The sequence below is a fragment of the Microtus pennsylvanicus genome, chromosome 11 (genome assembly GCF_037038515.1).
Source record: "Microtus pennsylvanicus isolate mMicPen1 chromosome 11, mMicPen1.hap1, whole genome shotgun sequence".
Classification (NCBI taxonomy): Eukaryota; Metazoa; Chordata; class Mammalia; order Rodentia; family Cricetidae; genus Microtus; species Microtus pennsylvanicus.
In genome coordinates, this window is record NC_134589.1 from 102,794,277 (window position 1) to 102,822,213 (window position 27,937).

A 27,937-nucleotide genomic window follows, 5' to 3' on the forward strand; every position below is an offset into this window, starting at 1 on the left:
CCATATGGGTGCTGGGAATTGAACCTGGGTCCTCTGGAAGGGCAGCCAGTGTTTTTAACCACTGAGCCAGCTCTCCAGCCCCATAAACATTCTTAAACCTAGATTAAATGATTTCTTACTTGGTAAATTATTGCATTAAGTTGGTCATGGTGGCAAGGCCTATAATTTACCACTTGGGAGGCTGAGATAGGAGGATTGCCATCACTTCAGGGTCAGCCTGAGCTACAGAGAGAGACCATGTCTCAGTGACAGAGCTTGCTTTGTCTGTGTCCTGTATAACCTGAAGTAAACTTTAATCTTCAACACACCCCTTCCGTGATGGTCTCCCTTACTGTCTGTGGTCCTAGAAGCAATGAAATCAAATGGCCATAGATAGAACTTGTCATCTGTCAGTTTTACCACCGTTTCCTTGCCTTCATGCCCCATACCCTGAAGGCATAGCCACAGGATGAAGTAACCACCAACCAGTACGTTCTCAGAACTGGCAACAAGGTGGCAGATGGAGTGCTCGTGAAACAACAGATAGCAGACCTCAGATACTTGAGGAGAGGGAGCCTCAGTCAATGAGCATATACCATGCCTAAAACAAACCCCTCCACAGAACTGGGGATAGCTCCAGTTTTCATTTTGGGAAGGTAGGGGCAGGCTTAAATGGTCTCAATCTGCAGACGAGGCTAGCAGACGAGGCTAGCCTCTTGGCTCAGCTTCCTAGGACTAGGATTGCAGATGTGAACCACCAGACTTCGGTCTTCAGGGGCCTGCAAGAAACAGCTCAGCTGGTAAAATTGCTTGGGCAGTAGGCCTGGCAACCTGTGCTCAACCCCCAGAAACATGCAAAGTGAGAAGAAAGAATCAATACCACAAAGTTGTTTTCAGACTACCACACATGCACCATAACATAAGCACCCACACACAAGTCAGGAGCAATCAGTAGTGATTGTTTTAAAATAAGTCCAGCCTTTTTTTTTTTTTTTTGAGACAGGGTTTCTCCGTAGCTTTTTGGTTCCTGTCGTGGAACTAGGTCATGTAGACCAGGCTGGCCTCGAACTCACAGAGATCCTCCTGCCTCTGCCTCCCGAGTGCTGGGATTAAAGGCGTGCGCCACCACCGCCCAGCTTAAGTCCAGCTTTTAAAGAATTTAAGGGTGTTGGGAGAGGCGAGAGAGATGAGCCCTGGTCTGGAGACAAACGAGAGCTCTGCTAGTGACACAGGTGACGTGAGAAGGGGAGGTGATTGGGTGGTGGAGAGAGGATAAGATCACTACCACAATTTTGAGACAAATTTGAAGGAAACTTTAATTAAATTCTGGCCAGGATGATGAACTCTGTCCAGATCCATTCTGGTGTTCCCAGAAAATGGCAACAAATTACTTTTTACAAAGACAAAGGCAAAACCCCCCAATGTTACGCATTTCCCATCAAGATGTCCGCCCAATTTTTTGGACCAGGGTCTTGCCTGGAAATCAACTCAGTTAAACTCCTTGGGCAGGGAGGCCCAGGGATCCCTCTTGTCTTTGTTCCCTGGTAGTGGGATTACAAGCCTAAACACCACTGTGTCCAGATTTCCGTTGGTGCAGAGGTTCCAAGCTCAGATATTCATGCTTACATGGCAAGCGCTTTAATGGTCAAGCCATTTTACTTTCCCCTTAAGTTTAATTTATTTTCTTTCTTTAAATATTTTTTAAGATTTATTTATATATTTTATGTGCGAATGCTCTACTTGTGTGTATGCCTACATAACAGAAAAGGGCATCAGATCCTACTATAGATGTCTATAAACCATGCTGGTAAATGAACTCAGGCCCTCTGGAAGGGCAGCCAGTGTTCTTAACCACTGAGCTATCTCTCCAGCCTTTAATCCTGAACTGTTGATCCTCCTGTCTCCACTTCTCAAGTGCTGAGATTATAGGTATGTACCACCATGCTTAGTCTTCAAAATGTGATGAATATCTTTTTGCTGATGGTTTATAGAATGTAAAATCTTATTAATTAAATTTGTCACATTAAAAATCAGAACTCTAGTCTTGGAGGGATGGCTCAGCCGTTAAAGGCTAGGCTCACAACCAAAAATCAGAACCCTAGGGCTGGGGTATAGCTCAGTGGTAAAAACACTTGTCTAGAATGCCTTCATTGGCTAAAGCTCAGCACGCTAGGGGCTGGAAACAACAGCTCAGCTGGTAGAGTTTCTGTCTATCATGTATGAAGTCCCCAGCATCCCAGAAACCAGGTGTGGGGTGCACACCTCTGCTCTTAGCATCTTGGAGTTTGTTGAAGCAGGAGGATCTGGAGTTTGAAGCCGGCCTGAATATTAGGACCTTCGCCCCACACCCTCCCCCCACCCTAAAATAAAAAGAGAGAGGAAGAGGGAGAAGTATAATCAAATGGCAGCATCTTCCACAACCACTATTCATCCTGTTCTATTGCTTCCTCCTCTAGACTTATGATGCATTATAGCGATGTCCTGATTCTGAAAGTTTCTATGTGTGTGGATCCCAGAATTTACTGAGAGATGGAGGAGCCTCAGAAAAATGACCTGAACATAACAGGGCAGGAGGAAGAAAGTCCTGTCAAAAGCACCGGCCCTCAGATTTCTGTTAGTGAGTTTTCCTGCCCTTGCTGTTACGACACCCTGGTTAACCCCACCACCTTGAACTGTGGCCACAGCTTCTGCCGGCACTGCCTAGCTTTATGGTGGATGTCTTCAAAGAAGACAGAGTGTCCAGAATGCAGAGAAAAATGGGAAGGTTTCCCCAAAGTCAACATTCTCCTCAGGTAACCTGTGTGCTGTTGGAAACATGGATGTACCATATGGTTTCTCTGTGGGAGCCGTTGTTTGACAAGGAACAGGCTCAGGGCAGATCATTCTAGGGACTTGAAACAAAAAAAAAAAACGATTCCTTTTCTCACACGTGGCTGTCACCTGCCCTTCTGTTTGGTTTGTTTTCTTTTTAGGCAAGATCTCACTCAGTGCATCCATCATACCTGACTGTCATGAGACTGCTGTGTACATCAGGCTGGCCTTAAACTCAGAGATCTGCCTGCCTTTTCTGGGGTTGAAGGTGTGTGCCCATGTGCCCAGCATCGGTCATAACTGTCAGCTTTACTTTACCTGAAGATTAATCTTAGCCGGGCTGTGGTGGTGCACACCTTTAATTTCAGCCTTCAGGAGAGAGGCAGAAGCAGGTGGATCTCTGTGAGTTCGAGGCATTCTAGTTTCAGGACAGGCTACAGAGAAACCCTGTCTCAAAAAACAAAAAGATTCATCTTACCTGGAAAGAGGACTCCTTGATTTTGCATAATTGAAAATGAAAAGAGTTTTGTGGGGATCCAGTAGGGTATTCCATGCATAAAAACACTACTGACCACTCAAGTTTAAATGCCTGGATCCACGTGGTGGAGAGTTGTCCTCCAATCTCCTGCATGTGCCATGGAGATAAAAATTGAAAGGTTTCCCTAAAGTCAACACGTTTATAAATATATCCACAAATAAATGTAATAACATTATTTTTAGGAAGAGCCCTCTACTCGCCCATACCTAGCTTGGCTGCTGAGCCAGCACTCTTCTCCTCAGAGAGCTTCTTAGAGCAGACAGGTGCTGCTGCGGAAGTCCGCTCAGCTGCACTTGGTTACAACATAGCCTTGCACCTAAAGCTCAAGGAAAATCCTGGGAAGAAAGAAGATCCAGAGGGCTAGGGTGCTTGGTGTTAGATGGTACCTTTGAGACATACAAGAAAGCTACAACTGCAACATCTGAAACCTTTTTTGCTCTGGTTGTTGTTTTGTTTGCTTTGTTGTTGTTTTCGTTTTCAAGACAGTTTCTCTGTGTCGCCGTGGCTGTCTTGGAACTCACTCTGTAAACCAGGCTGATCTCAAACTTACAGAGACCAGCTTGAGTCTGAAACCTTTTTGTCTAAACAAGACCTGAATAAGTACGTGGCCACCTGACAGTTGACATGCCAGTGTGGTTGGGGAGATTTCTGAAGTCCTACCTATCCTTGGATCAAGAACCATCAGTGACTGCCTCTGCCTTCTAAGTGCTGGGATTAAAGGCATGCACCACCACCACCTGTCAGAAGTTATTAATTTTAAGGGTAGGAACTGGAGAGGAAGGGAAGGTGAAAATGATGTAAGTTGAGTACTCATATATAAAATTCTCAAAAAAAATTTAATTACAAAGAAATTAGTTTTTTAATTTTTATTTTAAAATAAAAATTGGTGTTTTGCTGGCATGTGTGTCTGTATGAGGTGTCAGATCTAGGATTTATAGTTTTGAGCTGCCATGTGAGTGGTGGGAATTGAACCCAGGTCCTCTGGAGGAGCAGTCAGTGCTCTTAACTGCTGAGCCATCTCTCCAGCCCCCTAGATTTCTTTAAAACAAAAAAAGAAAATTAACACTTCTGTCAAAAAGTAACTGTATAGCACACTGTTTCCAACTGAACTTCATTTTCCATTTCTGTAAACTAATCTATCATAATAGCTTAAGTAGTACATTCATATACATTCATATAATTTTTAATTTTCTTTGACTGTTTGATTGTTTGTTTGTTTTGAGACAGGGTTTCTCTGTAGCTTTGGAGCCTGTCCTGGAATTAGCTCTTGTAGACCAGGCTGGCCTCCAACTCACAGAGATCTGCCTGCCTCTGCCTCCCAAGTGCTGAATTAAAGGCGTGCGCCACCACTGCCCCGCTTCGTTGACTCTTTGAAACAAGGTCTCACTCTGTATCCCAGGCTGGCCTCAGAATCGTGGTAACTACTCTCTTTGGCCTCCTGAGTGCTGATGCTATAACCATTAATGGCCATGTCTAGATTATGGCATGTATTATCTTATTAAGATTCAAAATTCATGATCAAGCTAAAGACCTCTCTATTATGGTTTAAGTAAAAAATGCTGCAGGTCCCCAAGTGGCTGCAGCGGGCTGTGGGTCCCAAGAGCAGCTAGCCCCAGGCAGGGATGGCACAGTTCTCCAAGTGGCTGCAGTGGGCCACGAGGGGCAGCAAGTCCCACACTGCAGGTCTCCATAGGCGGCTGGTCCTGGGTAGGGAGCCACATGGCAAGCAAGAGACAGAGTGAGTTTGGATATTTATTTAGTGGGTTATGGAGGGGAAAAAGGAGGAGAGCAGAAAGAGGGGCAGAGAGAGAGAAAGAAACAGAGGGTGGGGAGAAGAGAAAGAAACAGAGGGTGGGGAGAAGAGAAGCTATAGCAGCAGCTACCTCTCTGGGGGACTCAGACTAGAAGCTGAAGATCAGCTTGTCTCTTAAAGGGACAGGACAAACCATTACACTCTCCTCCCCTCAGAACCTTCAGTTAGGACTTAGTTGTGATTTCATTCAGATTTGAAAGAAAACTCAGGAGCTAAGAGTCCTTGCTGCTGCTTCGGAGGACCTTGTTCAGTTCCCAGCACCCATATGGTACCTCACAACGCCTGTAACTCCAGCTCAGGGATGGTGCCCAGACATATACTCAGGTATACTCAGGCACATACCCATACATGAAATGAGTAAATCTGTAAAACAAAACAGTGCCATTTGAAGCAGGGTGTGCAGGTACAGGAAGGGAATTCAGAAGTTCAATCATCTTCTGCTATGTGGGGAATTCAAGATCTGCCTGGGTTGCATGAGACCCTCTTTCAAAAAATAAGAACAAATACTTTTGAATATATGTGCTGACAGAAAAATGCTAGTATTTTCTCACATCAGTGGTATTTTATCAGTCCAGCACTGCAATATACTGTTCTCATCCAACATTATGTCCTAAATTATCCAACTTGATACAGAGTAACCCAGTAGGTACATTTATAAAAATATGTAGTATTCTACTATAAGAGTTCAGTATTACAAAATTAAAAAAAAAAAGAGTTCAGTATTGTATTTCAGGCTCAGCAGCTAATAGTACCTGCCACTCAAACATGATGACCAGAGTTCTATGATAGAAAGTTGTCGTCTAACCTCCACGTAAGCATGACCACACCCAGACACACATCGAACACAAGTGTGCACTTAAGTAAGTACCCAGGCTATCCTGTAACTTTCTGTGTAGACCAAGCCAGCCTGGGTCTCAAAGTTCTGCCCCTAGAGTATTGGGATTAAAGGTGTGCACACTACACCTAGCAATACGAGTGGGGCCTACTTCAAGGACTAGGCTGTAGCTCAGTGGTAAAGCACATTGATACTATATATGAGGCCTTAGGTTCAAATTTGATGTAATTATTTCATTTGGCTGTTTCCTTAATGGTGGACACATAGATTGCTCTTCCATTTTTGCTTTTATCATAAAGCAGAACTCTTTGCTTCTCTCCTAGGCACGTATGTAGATTATGAAATGTTTGTATTAGTTGGTGTGGTTTCTGAATGCTGTGTTTTATCAAACATCTGTCCTATGATTTCTCTTTTCTCCACAGGGATGCCATTGAAAAGTTATTTCCTGATGCCATTAGAATGCGAATTGAAGACATTCAGCAGAATAATGACATAGTTCAAAGTCTTGCAGCCTTTCAAAAATACGGGAGTGATCAGAGTCCTGTAACTGCCAGCATAGGGCGAGTGAATCAGCAGAGAGGAGGGGGATTCTTCTCCGGAGTACTCACTGCTTTGACTGGTGTGGCAGTAAGTTTGTCTGTGTAATCTGAGCCCTGCGCCACCCACAGTTAGCTCTAAAGTCAGTTCTTCCGATAGCTCTGAAACAGCTGACGGTGTGACTCATCGGAATGGTATTTTATGTTAGTAAGGTACGCCAGATTGCCGAGTCCCCCAAACCAACTAGGAAACTGAGCCCTGTATGTAAAAGCAAAGAGCCTTTATTCTGTACAAGTTGGCAAACTCGGACTCTCCATGTGTCCAATGTATTGGAGTGATCAGAGAGCCCCAAGCTTAATTGGGGTTGGGTTTTTATAGTAGCAAAGGTAGTGATGAGGGATTTCTAAGGCTTAGGACCCCTGATTGGCCAACACTTGTCTAGGGGTGTTCTTGTGAAAAGCGATGGGTGTGTGCTGGCAGGTGATCCTATCTACAATGGTTAGAAAGTTAGGAATTTTTTTTGGATGGTCTGTTCCTGGGTGGTGTCAGCTTACAGCCTTCCCTGGAACCTGGTGCTGCCTGCTATTGCAGCCCATGTGGCCTGGGCCCTATCATGTGTGGCCAGGCTGTCCTGGGCCCCACAAGTAGCAGAGACTAGACAATAGTTGTCTTTAAGTGTTAACTCTGTCCTCCTCCTGACCTGTGCAGTGAGTGACATCATGATGAACCTCATTTTAGAACTGAGGAAAGGGTGGGACCAGAGAGATGACTCACTGAGAGCACTGGTTGCTCTTCCAGAGGACCTGGGTTCAATTTCCAGCACCCACATGGCAGCTCATAACTATCTGTAGCTCCAGTTCCAGGGTATCTGCCACCTTCACACCAATGCATATAAAATAATTTAAATAAATTTTAAAAAATAAAAAGAATTGAAGAGAGGAGCAGAAGAATACTGAGAAACCAAATCCGTGCTAATGCTAGACTCTTAAGAGCACGCACATCGCTGCCAGTGCAAAGACTTATTGCAATCTTAAAAGGTTTCCCTGTAGAAAAGGCATGTGAGCTGGTGGGGTCAGGACCACAACTGTTCCTCTGCTGTCTGCTGTCTACCCTCCTTTCCAGATCTCTACCCAGCCATGAGGTAAACTGCCTCTGAAGACATTGTTTCTTCACTTCACTGTGGCAGAGGCTCCTTCCTTCCCTGTATAGACTTAGTGTTGTTTCTCAGACTCACACCCTCAGAAACTGGCTTTCCCACTTGTGACAGCCTGTCTCCTTTCAGGTCGTCCTGCTTGTGCATCACTGGCGCAGCGGAGAGTCTGAGCATGGCCTCCTGGTGCACAAGGCTGTAGCCAAATGGACAGCAGAAGAAGTTGTCCTCTGGTTAGAACAGCTGGGCCCTTGGGCCTCTCTTTACAGAGAAAGATTCTTATCTGAAAGAGTAAATGGAAGGTAAGGGGGAAATCTACCACTCCAGACCAGGTATGGTGGTTCCTGCCTTCAATCCCAGAGGCAGGTAGAATCTCTGGGAGTTTGAACCCAACCTGGTGTACCTAACAAACCTTGTCAAAAACAAAGCGAACAAACAAACTGAATACCTCTGGCACAACAGACATGCTCATAGGTAACTTTATTGATATACATTTTATCTGCCACAAATCCTTGTAGAAGTGTATAAACAAGGTTTTGGTTTTTTTGTTTGTTTTTTGTTGTTTTTTTTTTTTTTTTTTTTTTACTCTTTGACATTTTTGCTCTTTTGGGGCCCCCACTACCCAGCTCCCAAATCAGACAGAGTCTTATTCTTTCTTATGAGTGCCCAACCTTAGCTTATCTTATTCTAGCCCTCTTATCTTAAATTATTCCATCTGCCTTTTGTCTCTGGGCTTTATCTTTCTCTATACCTTTCTTTACTTCTTACTCCATGGCTGAAATTGTAACTAAAGTGACTGGCCCCTGGAGTCCTCTCTTCTCCTTCTTTCACTTCTAGGTCTCTCTTATGTATTCAGTCTGCCTGCCAGCCCCGCCTATTCTTTCATCCTGCCTTGCTCTTGGCCGTCCAGCTCTTTAGTAGCCCAATCAGGTGTTTTAGACAGGTAAGTAATGCAACTTCACCAAGCTAAACAAATGCAACATAAAAGAACACTGTTAAACAAATGTTTCACAGCATAAAAAAAGTCACACATCTTCTTATTCCACAGCAAACATGGCTTTCTGATGTCTTCACAGAGATGTACAACTGGTCTACCTTTAGAACAGTTTCCTGACTCCCAAAAGAAGATTCTTCCCTTTACTGGTCCATCCTCACTCCTTTCTCCCTCGACAGATACCAGTTATCTTATCCAGAAACGTATTTGCCATAGTTCTTGCATATTAATGTAGTTATGAAATACGTAAAAATTTTTTGTGTGTAGCTTTTTCACTTGGCATAATTTCACACATGAAAAAAGCATCCACCAGTACCTGTGTCTGTAAAACATCCTTGTATGGATGGTTAGACCAGACTGTCAGTTCTTCACTTAATGGGCATTTGCGTTGGTTCCGTGTGTGGCTGTTCTGAAGAGTGCTCTAAAATCACTCACGCACAAGGCTTTGTATTCTGGGAGCTCGTGGAGTGTCCACATCACAGGGTCAATCTGTGGTTACTTTTCAAAGACATTGACGGACTGCTTTCCACTTCATATCAGTGATACTTGAATTTCTATATTACTCCTTATTATGGAGGAGCATTATTTTTAAAACATAATGTAAGACATTATGACATCAAAAGTGCATTTCTTTATGTTGCTACTCTTCTCAGAATATTGCTGTTAATATAGACATAACTTAGCATGGTGGCACACAGTTACTATCCTAGCACATGGAAGATGAGGGTAGGATGGTCAGAGTTCAAGATCAACCTGAGCTATACATCACACCCTGTCTCAAAAAAATAATCTTATTAGATATCTTTCTAAATTTGAGTGTTCTCTTGTCAGGATGTCCTCTGGGGATCACATAGGGCTTTGAACATGCCAGCTCCTCTCTCTACCATTGAAACTCTCCTCAGCCCTGCCTGGCTTTTTTATGTTTGTACAGTTATATGAATGTGTTGTTGGGGTTTTGATTTGCTTTTGTTTATCTAAGACAGATTTCACAGTGTTTTCCTGACTGAACTTGAGTGTTCACTTCTCCTGCCTTAGTCTCCTGTGTAAGGAACCCAGCTTTTTAACTCTATTCCCACTATACAGGGATGTTTTAGTACTGAGTCATTATAGAAATAGATTATTGGGGTTTGGTTGTTTTTTTTTTTACATTTTGTCTTGTTTTCTCATTTGCTTTCTTAGATAGTGGTTTTACATTTGTTATTTATTTTTATGTGTGTGTGATTTTTGTGTCTTTTTTGTCTACGCACCATGGTTATATCTGGCACTTTCAGAGGCCAGGAGATGGCATTCAGATCCCCTTGACTGGAGTTAAATATAGTCATTAGCCACCATATCAGTGCTGGGAATGAACCCAGGTCCTCTGGAAGAGCTGAGCCGTCTCTCTAGCCACTAGAAAATAAATAAAGGATTTATCACTTTTGTTAAGTTGAATCAGTATCCCAATACAATCAGTGTTTTTTGGTTGGGGTTGTTTTGGTTTTGTTTTTGAGATTGAGATCTTGATGTTGCCCAAGTTGGCCTCAGTCTTAGCCATTCTTCTGTTTCAGCCTTCCAAGTCTCCAGTATTAGAGAAGTGTAGTAGTAAGCCCAGCTAAAGCAACCACTCTCAATGGAACCTTGTTCAGTTGGATTTCCTGCTAGTTTTCTCCTACACTCCCCTTTAAAAACAAAGTAATATATGCCAACAGGAATGCTTCAAAACAAGCACCCTGATGTGCCTAAGGCAAGTCACTTTATTTCTTTTTTTTTTCTTTTTAAATTTATTTATTAAGGATTTCTGCCTCCTCCCCGCAACCGCCTCCCATTTTCCTCCCCCTCCCCCGATCAAGTCCCCCTCCCTCACCAGCTGGCCTGGGTCTGAAAAAGCATGGGATAAATCCGGACTAGCTGAACATAGCGGACAATGAGGAATACTGAAAACTCAAGAACAATCGCAGTGGGTTTTTGATCCTACTGCACGTACTGGCTTTGGGGGAGCCTAGGCAGTTTGGATGCTCACCTTAGGAGACCTGGATAGAGGTGGGCGGTCCTTGGGCTTCCCACAGGTCAGGGAACCCTGATTGCTCTTCGAGCAGATGAGGGAAGTCACTTTATTTCTGAAGCCAGTTTCTGGTCTGCACAGTGAGTACAATGCTACTCTGCAGAGTTAAATAGATAGCGACAAGTTTGTTGGAATACTTCCTGCTGGTGACTGGCTAGTAATAAACAAACTGCTCTTGGCAGTCATGGGCACTGCTGCCAGCATTTAACATTCTGCCTTTCCACACAAGCCTACATATTTGCACACTAAGACAGAATTCAGTGTGCAAGGTCTACATTCCCGTCTATAATCTCAAGTCATTTCTACGTCTTACCCCTCCAGGTTGCTTTTAACTTTGACAGAGGAAGAATTTTCCAGAGCACCGTACGCCATAGAAAACAGTAGCCACAGAAGAGCCATCCTCCTGGAGCTGGAGCGCGTAAGAACCCTGGGCGTGAAGCCACCCCAGAATCTCTGGGAGTACAGGGTAAACACTTGTTTTTAACTGAGGGGGAAAAACAATAGAAAACGACTAGCAGCCATCTTCCTCCTCACTCTGCAAATTAAGAAGAAAAGCATTTCAGACACTGAAGTCACAAGTACTGTGGTGCTCGGGGTCACCTTCCTGCAGTGGGTGCTACACGGCTGTCTCAGGCCTCTGTCCCTAATCTCTGGGTGGTGTTCACAGTCCTTCCCTGGACTTCCCAGCTGGTGACAGCAGCCGCTCTTCTGTTTGCACTTCACTAGCAGTGCTGCTTCAGGCACTCTCGTACACAGATGACTGTTGACAGCACATGTAGAGGAGTGGGGTTATTCAGTCACAAATAATACACAGCTTCATCGTACTGTGCTTGATAACTTGATTTTCATTGTGACCATATCAGTTGATTCTCCGTCAGAGACAGAATGTAATGTATGTTGTACTGAAGAGCAAATATCTGGGATATTCATACATGCATATTGAAAGAGACAAAACCATGTAACTCTTAAACATAGAGTGGAAAATGTTAGTTTGTAGTTCAAAGGGTGGAGATGGGCCAATCAAGTGACTTTTGTCTATTCTTTTGTTGTTCTTGTTTTTTCGGTTTGTTTTGTTTGTTTTTGCTTTTCCAGACAGGGTTTCTCTGCGTAGCTTTGGAGCCTGTCCTGGAACTAGCTCTGTAGACCAGGCTGGCCTCATACTCACAGAGATCTGCCTGCCTCTGCCTCCCAAGTGCTGGGATTAAATGTGTGCACCACCACTGTCCAGCCCATTTTATATATATATATATAATTGTTTTATAGTTTATTTATTATTTTATATGAATTGGTGTTGTTTCTAAAGGTATGTCCATGTGAGGGAACCACATCCCCTAGAATGGAGTTATAGACAGTTTTGAGCTGCTGTATGGGTGCTGGGAATTGAACCCACATCCTCTGGAAGAGCATCCAGTGCTCTTAATCTCTAAGCCACCTCTCCAGTCCCAACTTTTATCCATTCTTGATATAACGTGAAAAAGCCCATTCCTGTTTGTAGCTCCTGAATTGGGCCTTTGTAGTGAACAGTTTAATGACATCCCAATGTAAACTGCGCTGGCTTTTGTTTCTTAGACAAAAGTTTTGTTTCTTAGACACAGTCTGTCTTTGTAGTCCAAATTGACCCAGAACTTCCTGTTCCCCTGCCTCAGACTCCTGAGTGCTGGGATTACAGACATGTTTCACCAAGTCTGATTGGGGAAGAAAATTGAATGTAATTGATCATAACAGTACATTAAAAACAACCTAAAGGAGCCAGGTGGTGGTGCATGCCTTTAATCCCAGCACTTGGGAGACAGGCAGGTGGATCTCTGAATTGAGACCAACCTGGTCTGCAGAGGGAGTTCCAGCACAGCCAGGGCTACACAGGAAAAAAAAAAGAAGAAAAAAAAAACTAATCTAAGGGTTGCTGTGGAACAATGATCTTGTGGTGTTTTAATAAAACGCTGATTGGCTAGTAGACAGGCAGAGAGTATAGGTAGGGTGACCGGAACTGGAGAATTCTGGGAAGAGGAAAAAGGCTGTGAGTCTGCAGTCATCACCCAGACACAGAGGAAGATGAGAATGCCCCACTGATAGAAGGTACCAAGCCTCGTGGCTGACATAGACAAAAATTATGTGATAATTTAAGATGTAAGAATAAGTTAATAAGAAGCCTGAGCTAATAGACCAACCAGTTTATGATTAAGGTAGACCTCTCTGAGTTTGTTTGGGACAGAACCGCTAAGGGACCAGGTGGGACAGAAACCTCTGTCAACAAAGGGTCTGAAGAGATTGCACAGTGGGTAGCATGCTCTCTGTGCAAACATGAGCTGAGTTCAGATCCCAGCACCCATGGAGAAACAAGGCATGGTGGCTCAGAAACAGGTGGATCCCAAAATCTTATTGGCCAGCCAGTGTAGCCAAATTGATAGGGTCTAGGTTCACTGAGAAGCTGTGTCACAAAAATAAAAAAGTAATAGAAGAGGTCACCATTGTCAACCTGTGACCTCCGCACAAGGGGAGAACACCTCCAGACACACAGAAGAAACTTGTGCCCATCATTAGCAACAGTTAAATAATAGACGCAGACATACAGATATCCACTGAAAAAGAAAGTGACTGTGTGAATAAGGAAGTCACTGGGGTAGACTAGTGATAGAATATTAACATTCCGGGCTGGAGAGATGGCTCAGTGGTTGAGAGCACTGCCTGCTCTTCCAAAGGTCCTGAGTTCAATTCCCAGCAACCGCATGGTGGCTCACAACACTCTGTAGTGAGATCTGGTGCCCTCTTCTGGCCTGCAGGCAGACATGCAGACAGAATACTGAGAATACTGTATACATAATAAAAAATAAAATCTTTAAAAAAAAAAGAATATTAACATTCCTACATGGGCTGTGTTCAATACCCAGCATATGGATAGATGGTTGGTTGAGTGATTGCTCTATCAACAGCTAGACAAACAGATAGAAACATTTATTCGAGGCAAAGTCTCCCTGTTGTCTAGACATGCCTGCCTCGGGCTCCCAATTGCTAGAATTACGTGCTATAATCACCATGCTTGACTCTTGTTTGTTTGCTTGAGGCAGGATCTCACCGTGTAACTCTGGCTGTTCTAGAACTCACTATGTAGACCTGGCTGGGCTTGCACTCATAGGGATATGCCTGCCTCTACCTTCCAACTGCTGGGATTTAAAGGCATGTGCCAATATGCCCAGCATCATATTTGACTTCTAAAATTAACTTTTTTCAAAATTTATCCTAAGTTTTTTTTTTTATAATTTATCCTAATTTTTGAAGAATGTTCCTCAGTTGGAAGTTTGTGCAGTTTGTTGTTTTGGGTTTCAGTTTTTGTTTGTGATGATCACAGACAGGGTGGAGTCTACATCAATGAACAGTCCACCTACCTCCTCTCTGTAAGTGCCAGAATGATAGGTGTTCAACACCCTGCCGGGCTTGTGGTGTGTCTAATAATACTGTTTATATTTTATTATGCTTATTTCTTTCTGGGTGCGTGCGTGTGCATGCATGCAGCTGCTGTGGCACACATGTGGAAGTCAGGACAGTGTACAAATACTGGAAGGAAATCTCTCCTTCTACCATCTGAGTCCCAGGGATCAAACTGATGTTTTCAGGTTTGGTGGCAAGTCTTTTGTGCACTAAGATACCTTTCCAGCATAATCTTTTTTTTTTTTTTAATGTGTTTGAATGTATGGCCTGCTTTTGTGTCAGCGTACTGTATGTGTGCCAAATGCCCTCAGGGGCCATAAGAAGGCAGTGAATCTCCTGAAGCTGGGTTTAAAGACATGCACTGTCACACTTAGCTAACCTCCTGGATTTTGGAATACGGTTGGTATGTGGCTTACCCTTGAACTTGTTCTGATACCAAGACTGGCCTCAGATTTTCCGGCTTCCTGCTGAAATTAGAGCTGTGTGCAATAATGCCCAGCAAGACTGGAGCTTTTTACAGTATACCCCAACAAATGGACTCTATAGCACACAAAAGATTAGTGGTAAAAATCGTGGGACATTGAAGGAGGGCAGATGAAGAGCTGGCCACCATGTATGTAATATGGTTCTCTGTCTTGTCCTCTGCAGGCTGTGAACCCAGGCAGGTCTCTGTTCTTGCTGTATGCCCTCAAGAGCTCCCCAAGGCTTGGCTTGCTGTACCTGTACCTGTTTGACTACACAGACTCCTTCTTACCCTTCATCCATACCATCTGCCCCTTGAAAGAAGACAACTCTGGGGAAGACATCCTCACCAAGCTTCTGGTAGGTCTAAATGTTTCCTGGAAAAGATAATTCTACCCTACCTCCATGTCATACAGAACTGGAGACAGTGCCCCAGCCTTTTGGTAGCTTGTGAGTAGTGCATGACCCTTTTAGTCTTGAAATATTTTTTTGTAAAAAGCATTGCTTTTGTTGCTAAAGAAGTCATTGAAGGTGCAGAGCATTCTAAGAGATTAGATGTATAGACTTCAAATTTGGCAGAACCCCTGAAGGATAGTAGTTAGCCTACTACAAAGCATGGTTTGGATCTTCCCTGAAGACCACACCCAGGGTATTATGACTACTGGCATTAGCCAATTTTTTTTTCCATATTATGGGTCATTCCCCAATTCCTGTGGGACTCTTTTTACTAGGATGGCTTCTCTGATTCTGCTTGGTCATTTGAGAGTAATGTCCTTTGCTTTGCTACTGTTGGATTAATTAATTCTTATAGTCTGTCTTTTTCAAAAACTGTCATATGTATAGGAATCATGGTTAGTAACCCACACCCATAAATGCTAAAGCAGAAATTTTTTTAATCTATTTATTTATTATTTATACAGTATTCTCAGTATTCTGTCTCATGTATGCCTGCAGGCCAGAAGAGGGCACCAGATCTCATTACTGGTTGTTGTGAGCCACCCTGTGGTTGCTGGGAACTGAACTCAGGACCTCTCTAACCCTGCAAAAGCAGAATTCCCACGTCTCCACAAGCTCCTTTAAACACAGCAATTGTTGGACTCTAGCGTCCAAACACCGAGAAGGAGTCGCCCCCAGAGACCATCTCACACACCACAGCTGATGCAAAAGCATGAGGGTTTTATTAATTCTGTCATGACAGGATCCCCCAGCATTCGGGAAGCTGAGGGACCTCGAATAGCGGGTACAGTCTACTTTTAAAGGGGCCACAGAAGCAAGGGGGGTTGTTCTTTGACTATTCTGATTGGCTTATTTGAAAGGGCTATTACCAATAATTGACTGGAGAGCTGTTGCCAGATCAGATGAGGTAAGAGGTCATTTTGACCCAGTTTCCCAGGGGACCGAACCAAAGCATACGTATATGGGTAATTGTTCAGGAACTGAGTACGTGCGAGTGTAGCTGTTAGGTCCTTGGTTCCCAGGGGAGGAGGGGAAGCACTATGGCACAGAGGCTGAGAGGATTTAGAATTGTCAAAAATGGCTTCAGGATTGTCTTAAAGTTTTACACAATCAAGTTCCTGCCTACTGATCTTGGTCTTGAATAGAGTTGAAATTGTGCTTTATGGGATATTCATCTAATCACCCAGTTTCCAGCTTTTTTTTTTTTTTTTTTTTTTTGTTCAAGACAGGGTTTCTCTGTAGATGTGGGCTTGTCCTGGAACTAGCTCTTATATACCAGGCTGGCCTGGAACTCACAAAGATCCACCTGCCTCTGCCCCCCAGGTGCTGGAATTAAAGTCGTGCGCCACCACTGCCAGCTTTTACAGAGAAGCTGTGAAATGTTGTGTTTCCATAAGCACCAGTAGCCCCTGACTGTTCATCAAGCTAACTTTTTGTCTGTTAAAACTGAATTAAAAGTGAAAGTATCAAGAGATCGTTTTCTTGACTGGGCTGTGGTGGTTGCACGCCTTTAATCCCAACAGTTGGAAGGCAGAGGCAGGTGGAATTTGTGAGTTGGAGGCCAGCCTGGTGTGTAGAGCAAGTTTCAGTCAGTACAGCCAGGGCTACACAGAGAAACCCTTGTCTCGAAAAGAAAGGAAGGAAGGAAAAAGAATTTTTTTTTTTGTTTTTTTGTGTTCTGAGATTCACTGACCTCTGTCACCATGAATGAGTGCTGAGATGAATGAGAGCCATCAGTGCTTGGCTCCATACCTGGCTTTTATGAAATATGAAAGATTCAAACTCTGGCCCTTGTGCTTGGACAGCATGTGTCCTTAAGCAATGAGCCATTTTTCTAGCCTCATCTTCATCTATTCTAAAAGGAAATATTACAAGTGAGATTGATCGACTAATACTCTATTTTAAGCCATACATAATGCTTTTAATCCTAGAGCTCTGAACTGAAGCAGGAAAAAAAATGTAAGTTCAAGGCCAACTAGAGCTATATGACAAGATACTGTCTGAAAAAAACTTAGATTGTTAAAGGGATGTATGAATTGACTTGTGTAAGTCAGTCCTATGATTGAGACTCTGTGTGTTCTTCAAGGACCTGAGGGAGCCCACATGGAGGCAATGGCGAGAATTCCTTGTCAAGTACTCCTTCCTGCCGTACCAGCTGATTGCAGAGTTTGCCTGGGACTGGCTAGAGGTCCACTACTGGACATCGCGCTTCCTCATCGTCAACGCCATGCTGCTGTCTGCTCTGGAGCTGTTCTCTTTTTGGAAGATCTGGTCCAGAAGTGAGCTGAAGTAAGTGCCTTCCTGTGGGAGATCAGTCCCCAGCACCCACATCGGGCACCTACAACTGCCTGCCATTCCAACTCCAGGGAATCTGACATCCTCTTCCGGCCTCTGAGGGTATTGCCTTCATGTACAGAAACCCATACATATACATATAATTTAAGCAAATAAATAAAAATAGGTCTAACAAAATTCTATCTAGACTACTCAGGCTCTGGTTTCACAAATACTCCTTAAGCAGGAAATAAGAAAGTTACCTATGAGCCGGGCGGTGGTGGCGCACGCCTTTAATCCCAGCACTTGGGAGGCAGAGGCAGGCGGATCTCTGTGAGTTCAAGACCAGCCTGGTCTACAAGAGCTAGTTCCAGGACAGGCTCCAAAACCACAGAGAAACCCTGTCTCGAAAAACCAAAAAAAAAAAAAAAAAAAAAGTTACCTATGTATAGTAATAGACTACATTATGCATAGTGGTTTGGTTTTGTTCCTGATTTTTTTTTTTTTTTTTTGGTTTCTTTGTTTTATTTTGTTAGAAATTGGGTCTGTCTTCGTTAGGTTTTTTTTTTTTTTTTTTATTAAAGATTTCTGCCTCCTCCCCGCCAATGCCTCCCATTTCCCTCACCCTCCCCCATTAAGTCCCCCTCCCTCATCAGTCTGAAGAGCAATCATTCTATTGTTATGCTAAAACACCATAAGGAAGCCCAGCTTGGTAGCACTCACCTTTAATCCCAGTCCTTGGGAGACAAAGGCAGACAGATCCACATCGTGAGTTCCAGGCTAGACAGCTACAAAGTGGGACCCTGTCTCAAAATAAAAGAATAACTACATAAAAATAAAAACCTAAAAACTAAACAAAACAAAGAGCCAGCACAATAGTGCATACTTAAGTGTCCAGGCACTCAGAACAATGTGGACTCCATGCTCACTAATTTTTTGTCAACTTGGTGCAAGCTAGAGATGATGGAACGTCATTTGAGAAAAGGCCTTTATTTTTTTTTTTTAAGATTGCCCTGTAGGAGGGCTGAAGAGGTGGCCCAGCTGTTAAGAGCACTGATTGCTCTTCCTGAGGGCCTGGGTTCAATTCCCATCACCCACATGGCAGCTAGCAGCTGTCTGTAACTAAGTTCTGACATGCATACACGCAAAACACCAACATATACTATTGCCTCAACCTGGTTATCTCCTGCCTCAGAGTTCTAAGTAGCTGGGACTATAAGCATGCACTATTGTGCCTGGCTCTTTATGGTCATTGGTTTTATTTTGAGACCCTTGCTTTGTGGCTCTATCTAGCCTGGAACTCACTGTATAGACCAAGCTCCTAAAGATCTGTCTGCCTCTGTCTCCTAAGGACTGGGATTAAAGGTATGTGCCACCAGGCTTGGCAAGTGCTAATTTTTTTTTTTGTTTTTGCTCTTGAGAGAGTGTGTGTGTGTGTGTGTGTGTGTGTGTGTGTGTGTGTGTCGTCATATCTCATTCCTATTTGATAAGAAACCAGATAATGTCTGGGGAGAGGTTTGAAGGATTTTAATAATTGAGTAATAAGTGAAGGAAAAGCAGAATGTTCATAGAATAAGATCAGTATAGTAAAGGCCAGAGAGGCGTCCTAGGGAATTCTGTAGTGTTCTGCTTTGCCAGCACTTGTGACAATAATAACTTCCCTAGATTAATGTAGGATGAGAGCTTGGTCGTTGAGTAGATCTCAGTGGCAAGTAGCAAGAATCTGCCTAACTGAATTTAATACAAAAGAAATGCCCACCCAGAGTAGAAAGCATGTTTTGGACCCAGAGACCCAAATACTCTTCCTCAGGACTGCCTCCCTCAGGGCCTCCTTGACCATAGGCTGCCCTTCCCTGTGCTACTCAGCTCTTCTTGCACCTCATGGCCTATGGCTGCCCCAAAACTTGCCTAGCAAGGCCAAGAGAAAACAAGCACTTCATTTCCTGTAACACTTGAAATAGCCTTTACTCTGGTCGGTCCAGCTTGAGTCATGTGCCTACCCCACATGTCACACTGCAGGAATGTGCTAGGTTTTCATGGCCAAGCTCAAAATGAAGCATGTGTCCAAATCAAACCACATGGGGAAAATGCAGGAGGGAGGGGCTGGAAGTATAGCTTAGTTGTAGAACACACACTCACGTTCCTCCAGATAGACAAAGCAGGCACTGCCAAAGCAATTCCAGTTGTTTTAGGAAGACTGTTCCAGGCAGACAGGCCACCACACAGTTTCATATTGGTGTCCCATCGGTCACAGGATTCCTGACCTTGTAAATGGTTGTAAGACTCTCTCATGTGTCGTTTATTAATTTAGAGAATGTGTGTATCCATACTCGTGCTCTGTCCCCAGCACAGAATATGGTGGCACATGCCTGATGATCCCAGCCTTCAGGAGGCGAAGGCAGAAAGATGAGAAGTTCAAGGTCGTCCTCAGGCACATAGCAAGTTTGAGCCCAGCTTGAGCTATATGAAACTTTGTCTCGGGGGGGGGGGGGGGCAGAGTACCACAAAGCAGGTAGAGCTGAGGCTGTACCCGTGTGCCCAGGGAACATCCACAGGGACTTGTGCTGGGAGCTGTCGACTGGTAAGGCAGTGTGGGAACAGATGACGGGGCAGACCTCAGTACCCCAGCATGTCCAAGCCCACCCACCACTCTTCTCTTCTTTTCAGGACTGTGCCCCAAAGGATGTGGAGCCATTTCTGGAAAGTGTCTACGCAGGGGCTCTTCATGGCCATGTTCTGGCCTCTCATTCCACAGTTTGTCTGCAGCTGTCTGTTTTACTGGGCTCTCTACTTCAGCCCGATTATTAACATTGACCTGGTGGTCAAGGAAGTCCGGCGGCTGGAAACCCAAGTGTTATGACCAGCAGCAAGGTCCAGGAGAGCCTGTGAGTCTCCCTGATGTCCAAGCTATGACAGTCAAAGAAGCAGGGCTTCATTTCTACCATGGTAAAGCAAGGTATTGCTTCTGTGTGTCAAGGCTTCAGCCAGGTCCCTTCTTCCTCTGTCTCCTGCACCTTGGCAGCTGACTACTACCCAGGTCAGGAGAGATTCTGCGGCCAACAGCCAGCCACTCTTCTTACATGGACTTGGGAGGCTCGGACTACTATGGCTATCAGGAATGATGGTCTTGGACCCAATGTGGAGTGACGTGTCAGAAGACCACCACAGGCTGGACAAGGTGGCACACGCCTTTAATCCCAGCACTTGGGGATTAACCTCATGGACTAGCCTTAACCTCATGGACTGACAAGCTCCCCAAACCAGGCCTGTTGGGGCCAAGTTTAGGAAAACAAGGATAGGATTTGGTCATAGGCATAGTTACATATACAAAATACAAAGGAAAACCCAGAATTCGGCTTTTTTTTTTTTATTTAATTGAAATTTTACATACCAATCCCAGTTCCCACTCCTTCCCCTCCTCCTGCTTCCACCACCTTCTCCCTGAAGCCGACCTCCATCTACTCTCAGAGAGGGTAAGGCTTCCCATGAAGAGTCCCCAAAGTCTAGGCAGGTCAAGGCCTTCTCCACTATATCTAGGCTGAGTAAGGTATCCTTCCAAAGAGAATGGGTTCCAAAACGCCAACTCAAGCAGTAAGGATAAATCCTGGCCCCACTGCCAGTGGCTCTCATACAACTGTCACCTACATTCAGAGGGCCTAGTTTGGTCCTATGCAGGGTCCTACGCTGTCAGGCTAGAGTCTGAGCTCCCATTAGCTCAGGTCAGCTGTTTCTGTGGGTATCTCAATCAGTTTCTTAACTGAGGAGTTGGTAGGCTTCAGGCCGAGAGAGTGATGGCTAGCTGTCTTGTTTCCTGTTGTGGTCATTGGGAATTAATTTTCCTTTCTGTGATGACAGCTGAGTGGACACCGTCAGACTGAGCCGGTCGAGGGACTGAGAGCACTGCTGGGGTTTTGTTTTGAAAACAATGTGCAGGATGTGTACAGTATCGTCTCCTCAAGGAAACATTTGTAAGCTGCTCTCGCGCCGTATAATGGATAATCTTTATGGTCCTGAAGTTTAGCAGTGGGTACAATTATACCAAGTGCTGCCATGATAAATATGGAGTGAGCCAAATGGTGACCAGTGTGGACACAGCAGGTGTAGAGGTGTGAGCTCGTCAGCCTTGGCTTTGTGCAAACAAGCTTATATCCAAAGAGAGAGAGAGTTTGTAATTCATTAACCCTTTACGATTTCAGTTAAAGTTTGCATTTGGAAGTTTGGACAATTACTTGAAATAAAAATTATTTCAATTATTTTTATATAAATAAAACCTCTAGAGAAATCTGATTCTGAGGAAATACAAGGAAAATTCTACATAGCTTGATGTCTTATGACATAGTCAGGTTGAGTGGGGTGTTTAGCCAGGATGCTGCTTAGTGATATCTCCAGTGAAGGAAAAATGTCCTTTCCCAGTTTTGTCATGGAGCCCTAGGGCCACCTGATTTTTGTCTATGTGAGACAGCGACTCTGTGGTTCAGGCACACTGTATTATTTGTGCATTCCTGGACATAACCCTGGAGATTCCTTCCTGTGCTTTTCTTTCTCAGGATGAAGTAGAGGTTGGCTGACAAAGGTTATTGCACTCGTAGTGACTGCACTAGGTTCGGTAGTGTCCAGGTTAGACCACAAATAGGCAGCCTCCCAATACACCATTCCCACATGTGGCCTTTCATGCTGACCCCACATGCACCAACATCGTACCTCAAAGATGAGTAATGCCCAGATCTGCTCTGGGAAAAGAGCAACCAGATGGGCTGGTACTCTAGTTTCCGTTAGAGTGAGCATGCTCATATCCAGCACTAAGGGCTTGCTCTAATCCTTTAATCTTCCTACCCTATCAGAGAGGGTTGGGGTTGGGGACTGTGGACCTCCAGACCTTAATTTCCTGTGACTCCCCCTGCCTTTCAGTGGTGAACAACTTGTTTTCCTGCAGCTGCTCCAAGCACGAGACCCTCAGGAGTTCCTGATGGCAGGGGAATGGTTTCTAGTGGGCTTGCAGGTGAGGATTAGAGGATGGCCATTAGTCAAGGAGACCCTGTATAAGCTGCCCTGGAACACAATAAAAGGAGCATTATTGGCATTCTTGTTTCAAGGATGACCCATGTCTCTGTGTGTGTGTGTGTGTTTCAGTCTCAAACCCCTTGCCTGACTCATGAACTGTACTGTAGAACATAGAGCAGATGTGTGTTACATGGGGTCATCAAAAGGAAGGTGTCCTTGTGAAACAGACCTCTATAAATCTGAGCACTGTATACATAATAAATACGTTTAAAAAAAAAAGTTCAGTTTCCAGCAAGCCCCAATGGCAGGCCAAAGAACCAAAGTCCTAAAGGTCTCTTCCGTGATTCACCTACAGGGGCTATCAAAGGCTCCCCCAAACAGCATTCCTATCTGTCACTGACAACTCTAAGTACCATCAGGTCTGCTGGATCATGGTCCAAGTGGTAGAGCAGCCTGAAACTTTTGCAGAGCCTTCTCCTGTTCCGGGACTTCCCACCCCACCGCTGAACACACAAACACACAGCTAGCAGTTTTCCAAGTCACTTGGAATATGGGTAGGAATAACACTCAAATGAAGAATGTGCTGTCTTTAGAATCCAGTTAGGCCTACTAAATGTGCTTCTTCCGTGGTGATGGGAGGAGCCAGTGGCAATAACTTACCTTTACCTTAGAAGGAATATCCCAGCGTGCCCTACACCACTGCACTCCTCTGAGAGTTTCACTGAGGTAGAAAGTCCTTGAAGTTTGGTTGGATTATTTCCCATCCTCTGATGCACATATGTGTTACCAATGAGTTCAAAGTTATTGCTACCTCCTGATCACTTTGTCCAAATAGCATAATGTCATCAATATAGTGCACTTAGTGGAAGAGACAGATGATCAAGATCCCTCTAAGTTATGGCATAGGCCTGGAGAGTTAATATAGTCTTGAGGTAAAACTGGAAAGGTAAAATTCTGGCCTTGCCAACTGAAAACATTCATTTTGGTGGTCTTTATGGACAAATACACAGAAAAAGGCACCTGCTAGTTCAGTATGCACCAGGAGTTGTGTTAATCTGCTCAGGTAAGGATACCACATCTGGTACAGCAGCTGCAATTGGTATCACTACCTGATTGAGTTTTCAATAGTCAGCTGTCATTCTTGATCCATCTTCTGCACTGGCCAGATAGGAGAATTAAAGGGAGATGTGGTGGAACCCACTGTGCCTACATCTTTCTTTCTTTCTTTTTTTAATATATATTTATTTATTACATGTACAGCATTCCTTCCATGTGTGCCCACAAACCAGAAGGGGGTGCCAGGTCTCATTACAGATGGTTGTGAGCCCCGATGTGGATGCTGGGAATTGAACTCAGGACCTCTGGAAGAGCAGTCAGTGCTCTTAACCACTGAGCCAACTCTCCAGCCCCTGCCTACATCTTTCAAGACTTTGATGGTGGCACTAATTTTTGTAATTCTTTTGTTTGTTTCTTTTTCAAGACAGGGTTTATCTGTGTAATAGCCCTGGCTTTCCTGAAACTCATTTTGTGGACCAGGCTGGCCTCAAACTCACAGAGATCCACCTGCCTGTCTCTGGAATGCTGAGATCAAAGGTGTGCCACCACACCTGACTTACCTTTTTTTTTTTCAGTTCTTTCATTGATGTGATACTGTCTTTGATTCACTATTTTCTCTACTAGAGGCAACTCCATTGGCTTCCACTCAGCCTTTCCAGCTATGAGAAGTCTGCCAACTTCTAAGTGTCTCTATTCCAATTATACATCCTGGGACTTGGGAAATAATCACAGAATGAGTTCAGGGACCCACTGGACCTAGCATGACTCTGTTCATCACCTGACCTCCGGAAGCTCCTACTGTACGTGGAGGTCCATAGTGTATCTTTGAATCTCCCAGAATCAGCATTAATTCAGAACAGCATCCAATAGTCACCAAAAACACAAATTTTGCCCCCCCCCTTCCTCTACTATAGAGTTACCTTCACGAAAGGCCATTGGTCCCTCTGGGAAAGGACTGGAGAAAGGCTAAGAGTAAAACGTTTTTTAAGGTCTTCCTCGGGAATCTGGGCATCCCGTAACTCAAGGGGTTCTGGGTTTGCATACTGGGTCAAGTCTGAAAATTGATTCACATGCTAAGATCCCCTTTTGCCATGATCTAGTATAGCCTTTCTTTCATTTGTTTGAGAACTTTTCTGCTTATACAAAAATTCAGTGGCTCTTACCTTTTTCATGCATGCCAACAACATGGCTGATTAGCCAGTACCAAAGGTCTGTGTGAGTCATGCCACCATGAATATCGGTTTGCCTGTGCTGCCCATCGTGATAACTATGATCATCTTGTCTTGGGCAGTTCAGTGCTGACACTTGGGCCCTGCCACCTTGGGCTCAACTACACCCATTGCATTTAATTCATCCATCTGAGCAGCAGCATCTTTAACTGCTGGTGACTCGCTCACCATTTGTGTCTTATACAATTAATGAAGGCATGTCTCCTGGGCCTTCCCACGGTGCAGGATTGGGTTTTACATTGCAATTCCCTGAGCCTTAAAATCCCCTCATCAGCCATCTCCAGTTCCTTTTTGGTCTTTTGCTTCAGCCAACAGCTCACACAGACTTTTGACGCCTTGTTTTATTTTAAATTTTTTATTTTATGCACTTTGGTGTTTTGTCATGGGTGTCGAGTCCCCTGAAACTGGAATTACAGACAGTTGTGAGCTGCCATATGGGTCCTGGGAATTGAATCCTAGTACTTTAGAATATCAGTTAAAGCCAGGCGGTGGTGGCAAACGCCTTTAATCCCAGCACTTGGGGAGGCAAAGGCAGGCGGATCTCTGTGAGTTCAAGGCCAGCCTGGTCTACAAGGGAGTTCGAGAACAGGCTCCAAAGCTGCAGAGAAACCCTGTCTCGGAAAAACAAAAAACAAACAAACAAAAATCAGTCAATGCTCTTATCACCAGAACAATCTCTCCAGCCCTTGTTTTTGTTTGTTTTGTTTTGAGATGGTTTCTCTGCGTAGTGGCTGTCTGTGGCTGCCCTGGAAACTCATTCTGTAGACCAGGCTGGCCTTGAAATTGAGGCCAAGTTTTAGGATTAAAGGCCAGTGGGCCACTACTGCCCTGCCTTGACACCTTTTTCAACTGTGCAAGCTTGTATATTAAACCTAACATCTCTACTCAGAATGCACATATGAATAAACAGCCTGATCCAGTTTTATATTCCTTCCCCTAATATTCCTCACCCTTAAAATCCATTCCCACATATTTCCCCAGACTTCTGCAAACTCATTAAGCTCTTTAATAATGTAGTGCACCTCTCATGGACTACACTTTATACCTCCCCTCTAGGCCCCTGCTTTGCCTTAAGTCTGGTTATAGGTCTAGGACAACTATTCTGGATCTGAGGGATATTAGTATTATCTTCTTCAGGGAAGGTCTCTGGTGGTTTAGCAGACAATGAAGGATTAGTTTCCTCAGGCAAAGGCAGGAAAGAAATACTTCAGGGAGTAGAGCTGTGAGTGCAGCTACTGGGGGTGGAGAGACTATTTTCTTTTTTTGAAACAGGGTTTCTCTGAGTAGTTTTGGAGCCTGTCCTGTAACTCACTCTGTAGACCAGACTTCCAAATCTGCAGAGATTCGCCAGCCTCTGCCTCCCGATTAAAGGCGTGCGCCACCACCACCCAGCTAGAGACTATTTTTTAAAGTGAGATAAGCCCTTGAGAATCTGAGAGTTCAGAGTTCTCAGTTTCAATATGGCCCTTGCACCTATTCGCATTCCAAGTTAAAATATTCCACTCTTTACCTATTAATACTTTCTTTTTCTTTTTTTTATTTTATTTATTTATTATGTATACAATGTTCTGTCTGTGTGTATGCCTGCAGGCTGGAAGAGGGCACCAGACCCCTTTACAGATGGTTGTGAGCCACCATGTGGTTTCTGGGAATTGAACTCAGGACCTTTGGAAGAGCAGGCAATGCTCTTAACCACTGAGCCATCTCTCCAGCCCCCCTATTAATACTTTTTAACCACTTTGTTCCAAGGCTGGGACTTAAATTTTCACTGTAATTCAGCCAACCTTATAATGAGAGCTTCAGTTTGATTTTCTGCAACTTGAGCTCTTTGGCTGTTGGAGAGAAGATTTTTATTTTAAGGTACACTTAGAAACCTTTAGACAAAGATGGTTCGAGCGACTTCCCGGAGTACCTGAGTGACCTCTGGGAGCAGGCAAGAAAGGACCCAGAAACTTTCAGGAGAAGGAAGGCCCAAGCACCTCTGTAAGCATGCAAGGCCCCAGTGACCTCTGGGAGCAGGCAACCAAGGTCAAAACTACCTCAGAGGGGGCTGGAGAGATGGCTCAGAGGTTAAGAGCATTTCCTGCTCTTCCAATGGTCCTGAGTTCAAGTCCCAGCAACCACATGGTGGCTCACAACCATCTGTAATGGGGCCTGGTGCCCTCTTCTCGTCTGCTAGCATACACACAAACAGAATATTGTATTCATGATAAATAAATAAATATTTTTTAAAATACTACCTTGGAGTAGGCAAGAAGGCCTCAGCAACCTCAAGGAGTGCCAAGCGACCTCCGGGAGCACAGAGAGACCTGAGAGCACTGTGCAACTGGAGGAGCCACCATATGAGCCTTGGACCCACTGTCACCTGCAGGAGTGACCACTGAAGACACATCCAGCTATCCCAATTGGAGGAAAAGATGATAGACCAGGTAAGAACATACTCAAAAACACAAAGAGAAACACAGACCCATCAAAACTTAATGGCTATACAACAGCAAAACTTGAACATCCCAACACAGATGAAGCAGAAGAAAATGACCTTAAAAATATTTAGCAAAATGTTTGAGCCCCTTAAAGAGGAAATGAAAAATTCCCTGAAACAATTAGAGGAAAAGACAAAAAATTGGAAGAAGTCAACAAAACTTTTATAGAAAACCAAGAAAAAGCAATCAAACAGATGAAAGAAATGATTCAAGACTTGAAAACCGAAATAGAGACAATAAAGAAAACACAAACCGAGGGAATTCTGGAAATGGAAAATATGGGTAAATGATCAGGAACCATAAATGCAAGCATAAACAACAGAATACAAGAGATCGAGAGAGAATCTCAGGTGTTGAAGATAGGATAGAGGAAACAGATTGATCAGTCAAAGAAAATGTTAAATCTAACAAGAGCTTAACACAAAGTATCCATGGAAAGGCCAAACCTAAGAATAATAAGGATAGAATAAGGAGAAGTTGTCCAACTCAAAGGAACAGAAAACATATTTAACAAAATCATAGAAGAAAACTTGCCCAACCTAAAGAAGAACATGCCTATGGAAATACAAGAAGCTTACAGAACATAAAAAAAGTCTCCTTACCAAATAATAACCAAAACACTAAACATACAGAACAAAGAAAAGCTATTAAGAGCTGCAAAGGAAAAAGGCCAAGAAACATACAAGGAATCAATGAGACAAAGAATTGGTTCTTTGGGAAAAATCAACAAAATGACAAACCTTTATCCAAACTAACCAAAAGAAGAGAAAGAATATCCAAATTAACAAAATCAAAAATGAAAAGGGGGACAGAACAACAGACACAGGAAATCCAGAGAATCACCAGGTCATA

General features: G+C 43.9%; 1 protein-coding gene across 2 annotated transcripts in view; it reads left to right on the top strand.

Moving 5' to 3' along the window:
• The window catches only part of Bfar (bifunctional apoptosis regulator), a 33,503-nt gene extending 11,089 nt beyond the window's left edge, over positions 1-22,414 (top strand). Inside the window, exons 2-8 of one of the 2 annotated variants that reach the window (XM_075942074.1) lie at positions 2,436-2,771; positions 6,399-6,603; positions 7,796-7,965; positions 11,020-11,164; positions 14,773-14,946; positions 17,129-17,331; positions 19,984-22,414. In XM_075942074.1, coding sequence (XP_075798189.1) covers positions 2,509-2,771; positions 6,399-6,603; positions 7,796-7,965; positions 11,020-11,164; positions 14,773-14,946; positions 17,129-17,331; positions 19,984-20,176 — 1,353 coding nt within the window. In that variant the 5' untranslated portion in view covers positions 2,436-2,508 and the 3' untranslated portion in view covers positions 20,177-22,414. Of the gene's footprint in view, positions 1-2,435; positions 2,772-2,830; positions 4,126-6,398; positions 6,604-7,795; positions 7,966-11,019; positions 11,165-14,772; positions 14,947-17,128; positions 17,332-19,983 lie in introns of those variants that run through there. The other variant, XM_075942075.1, reaches the window with a different exon arrangement.
• The last annotated feature ends 5,523 nt before the right edge of the window (positions 22,415-27,937 follow it).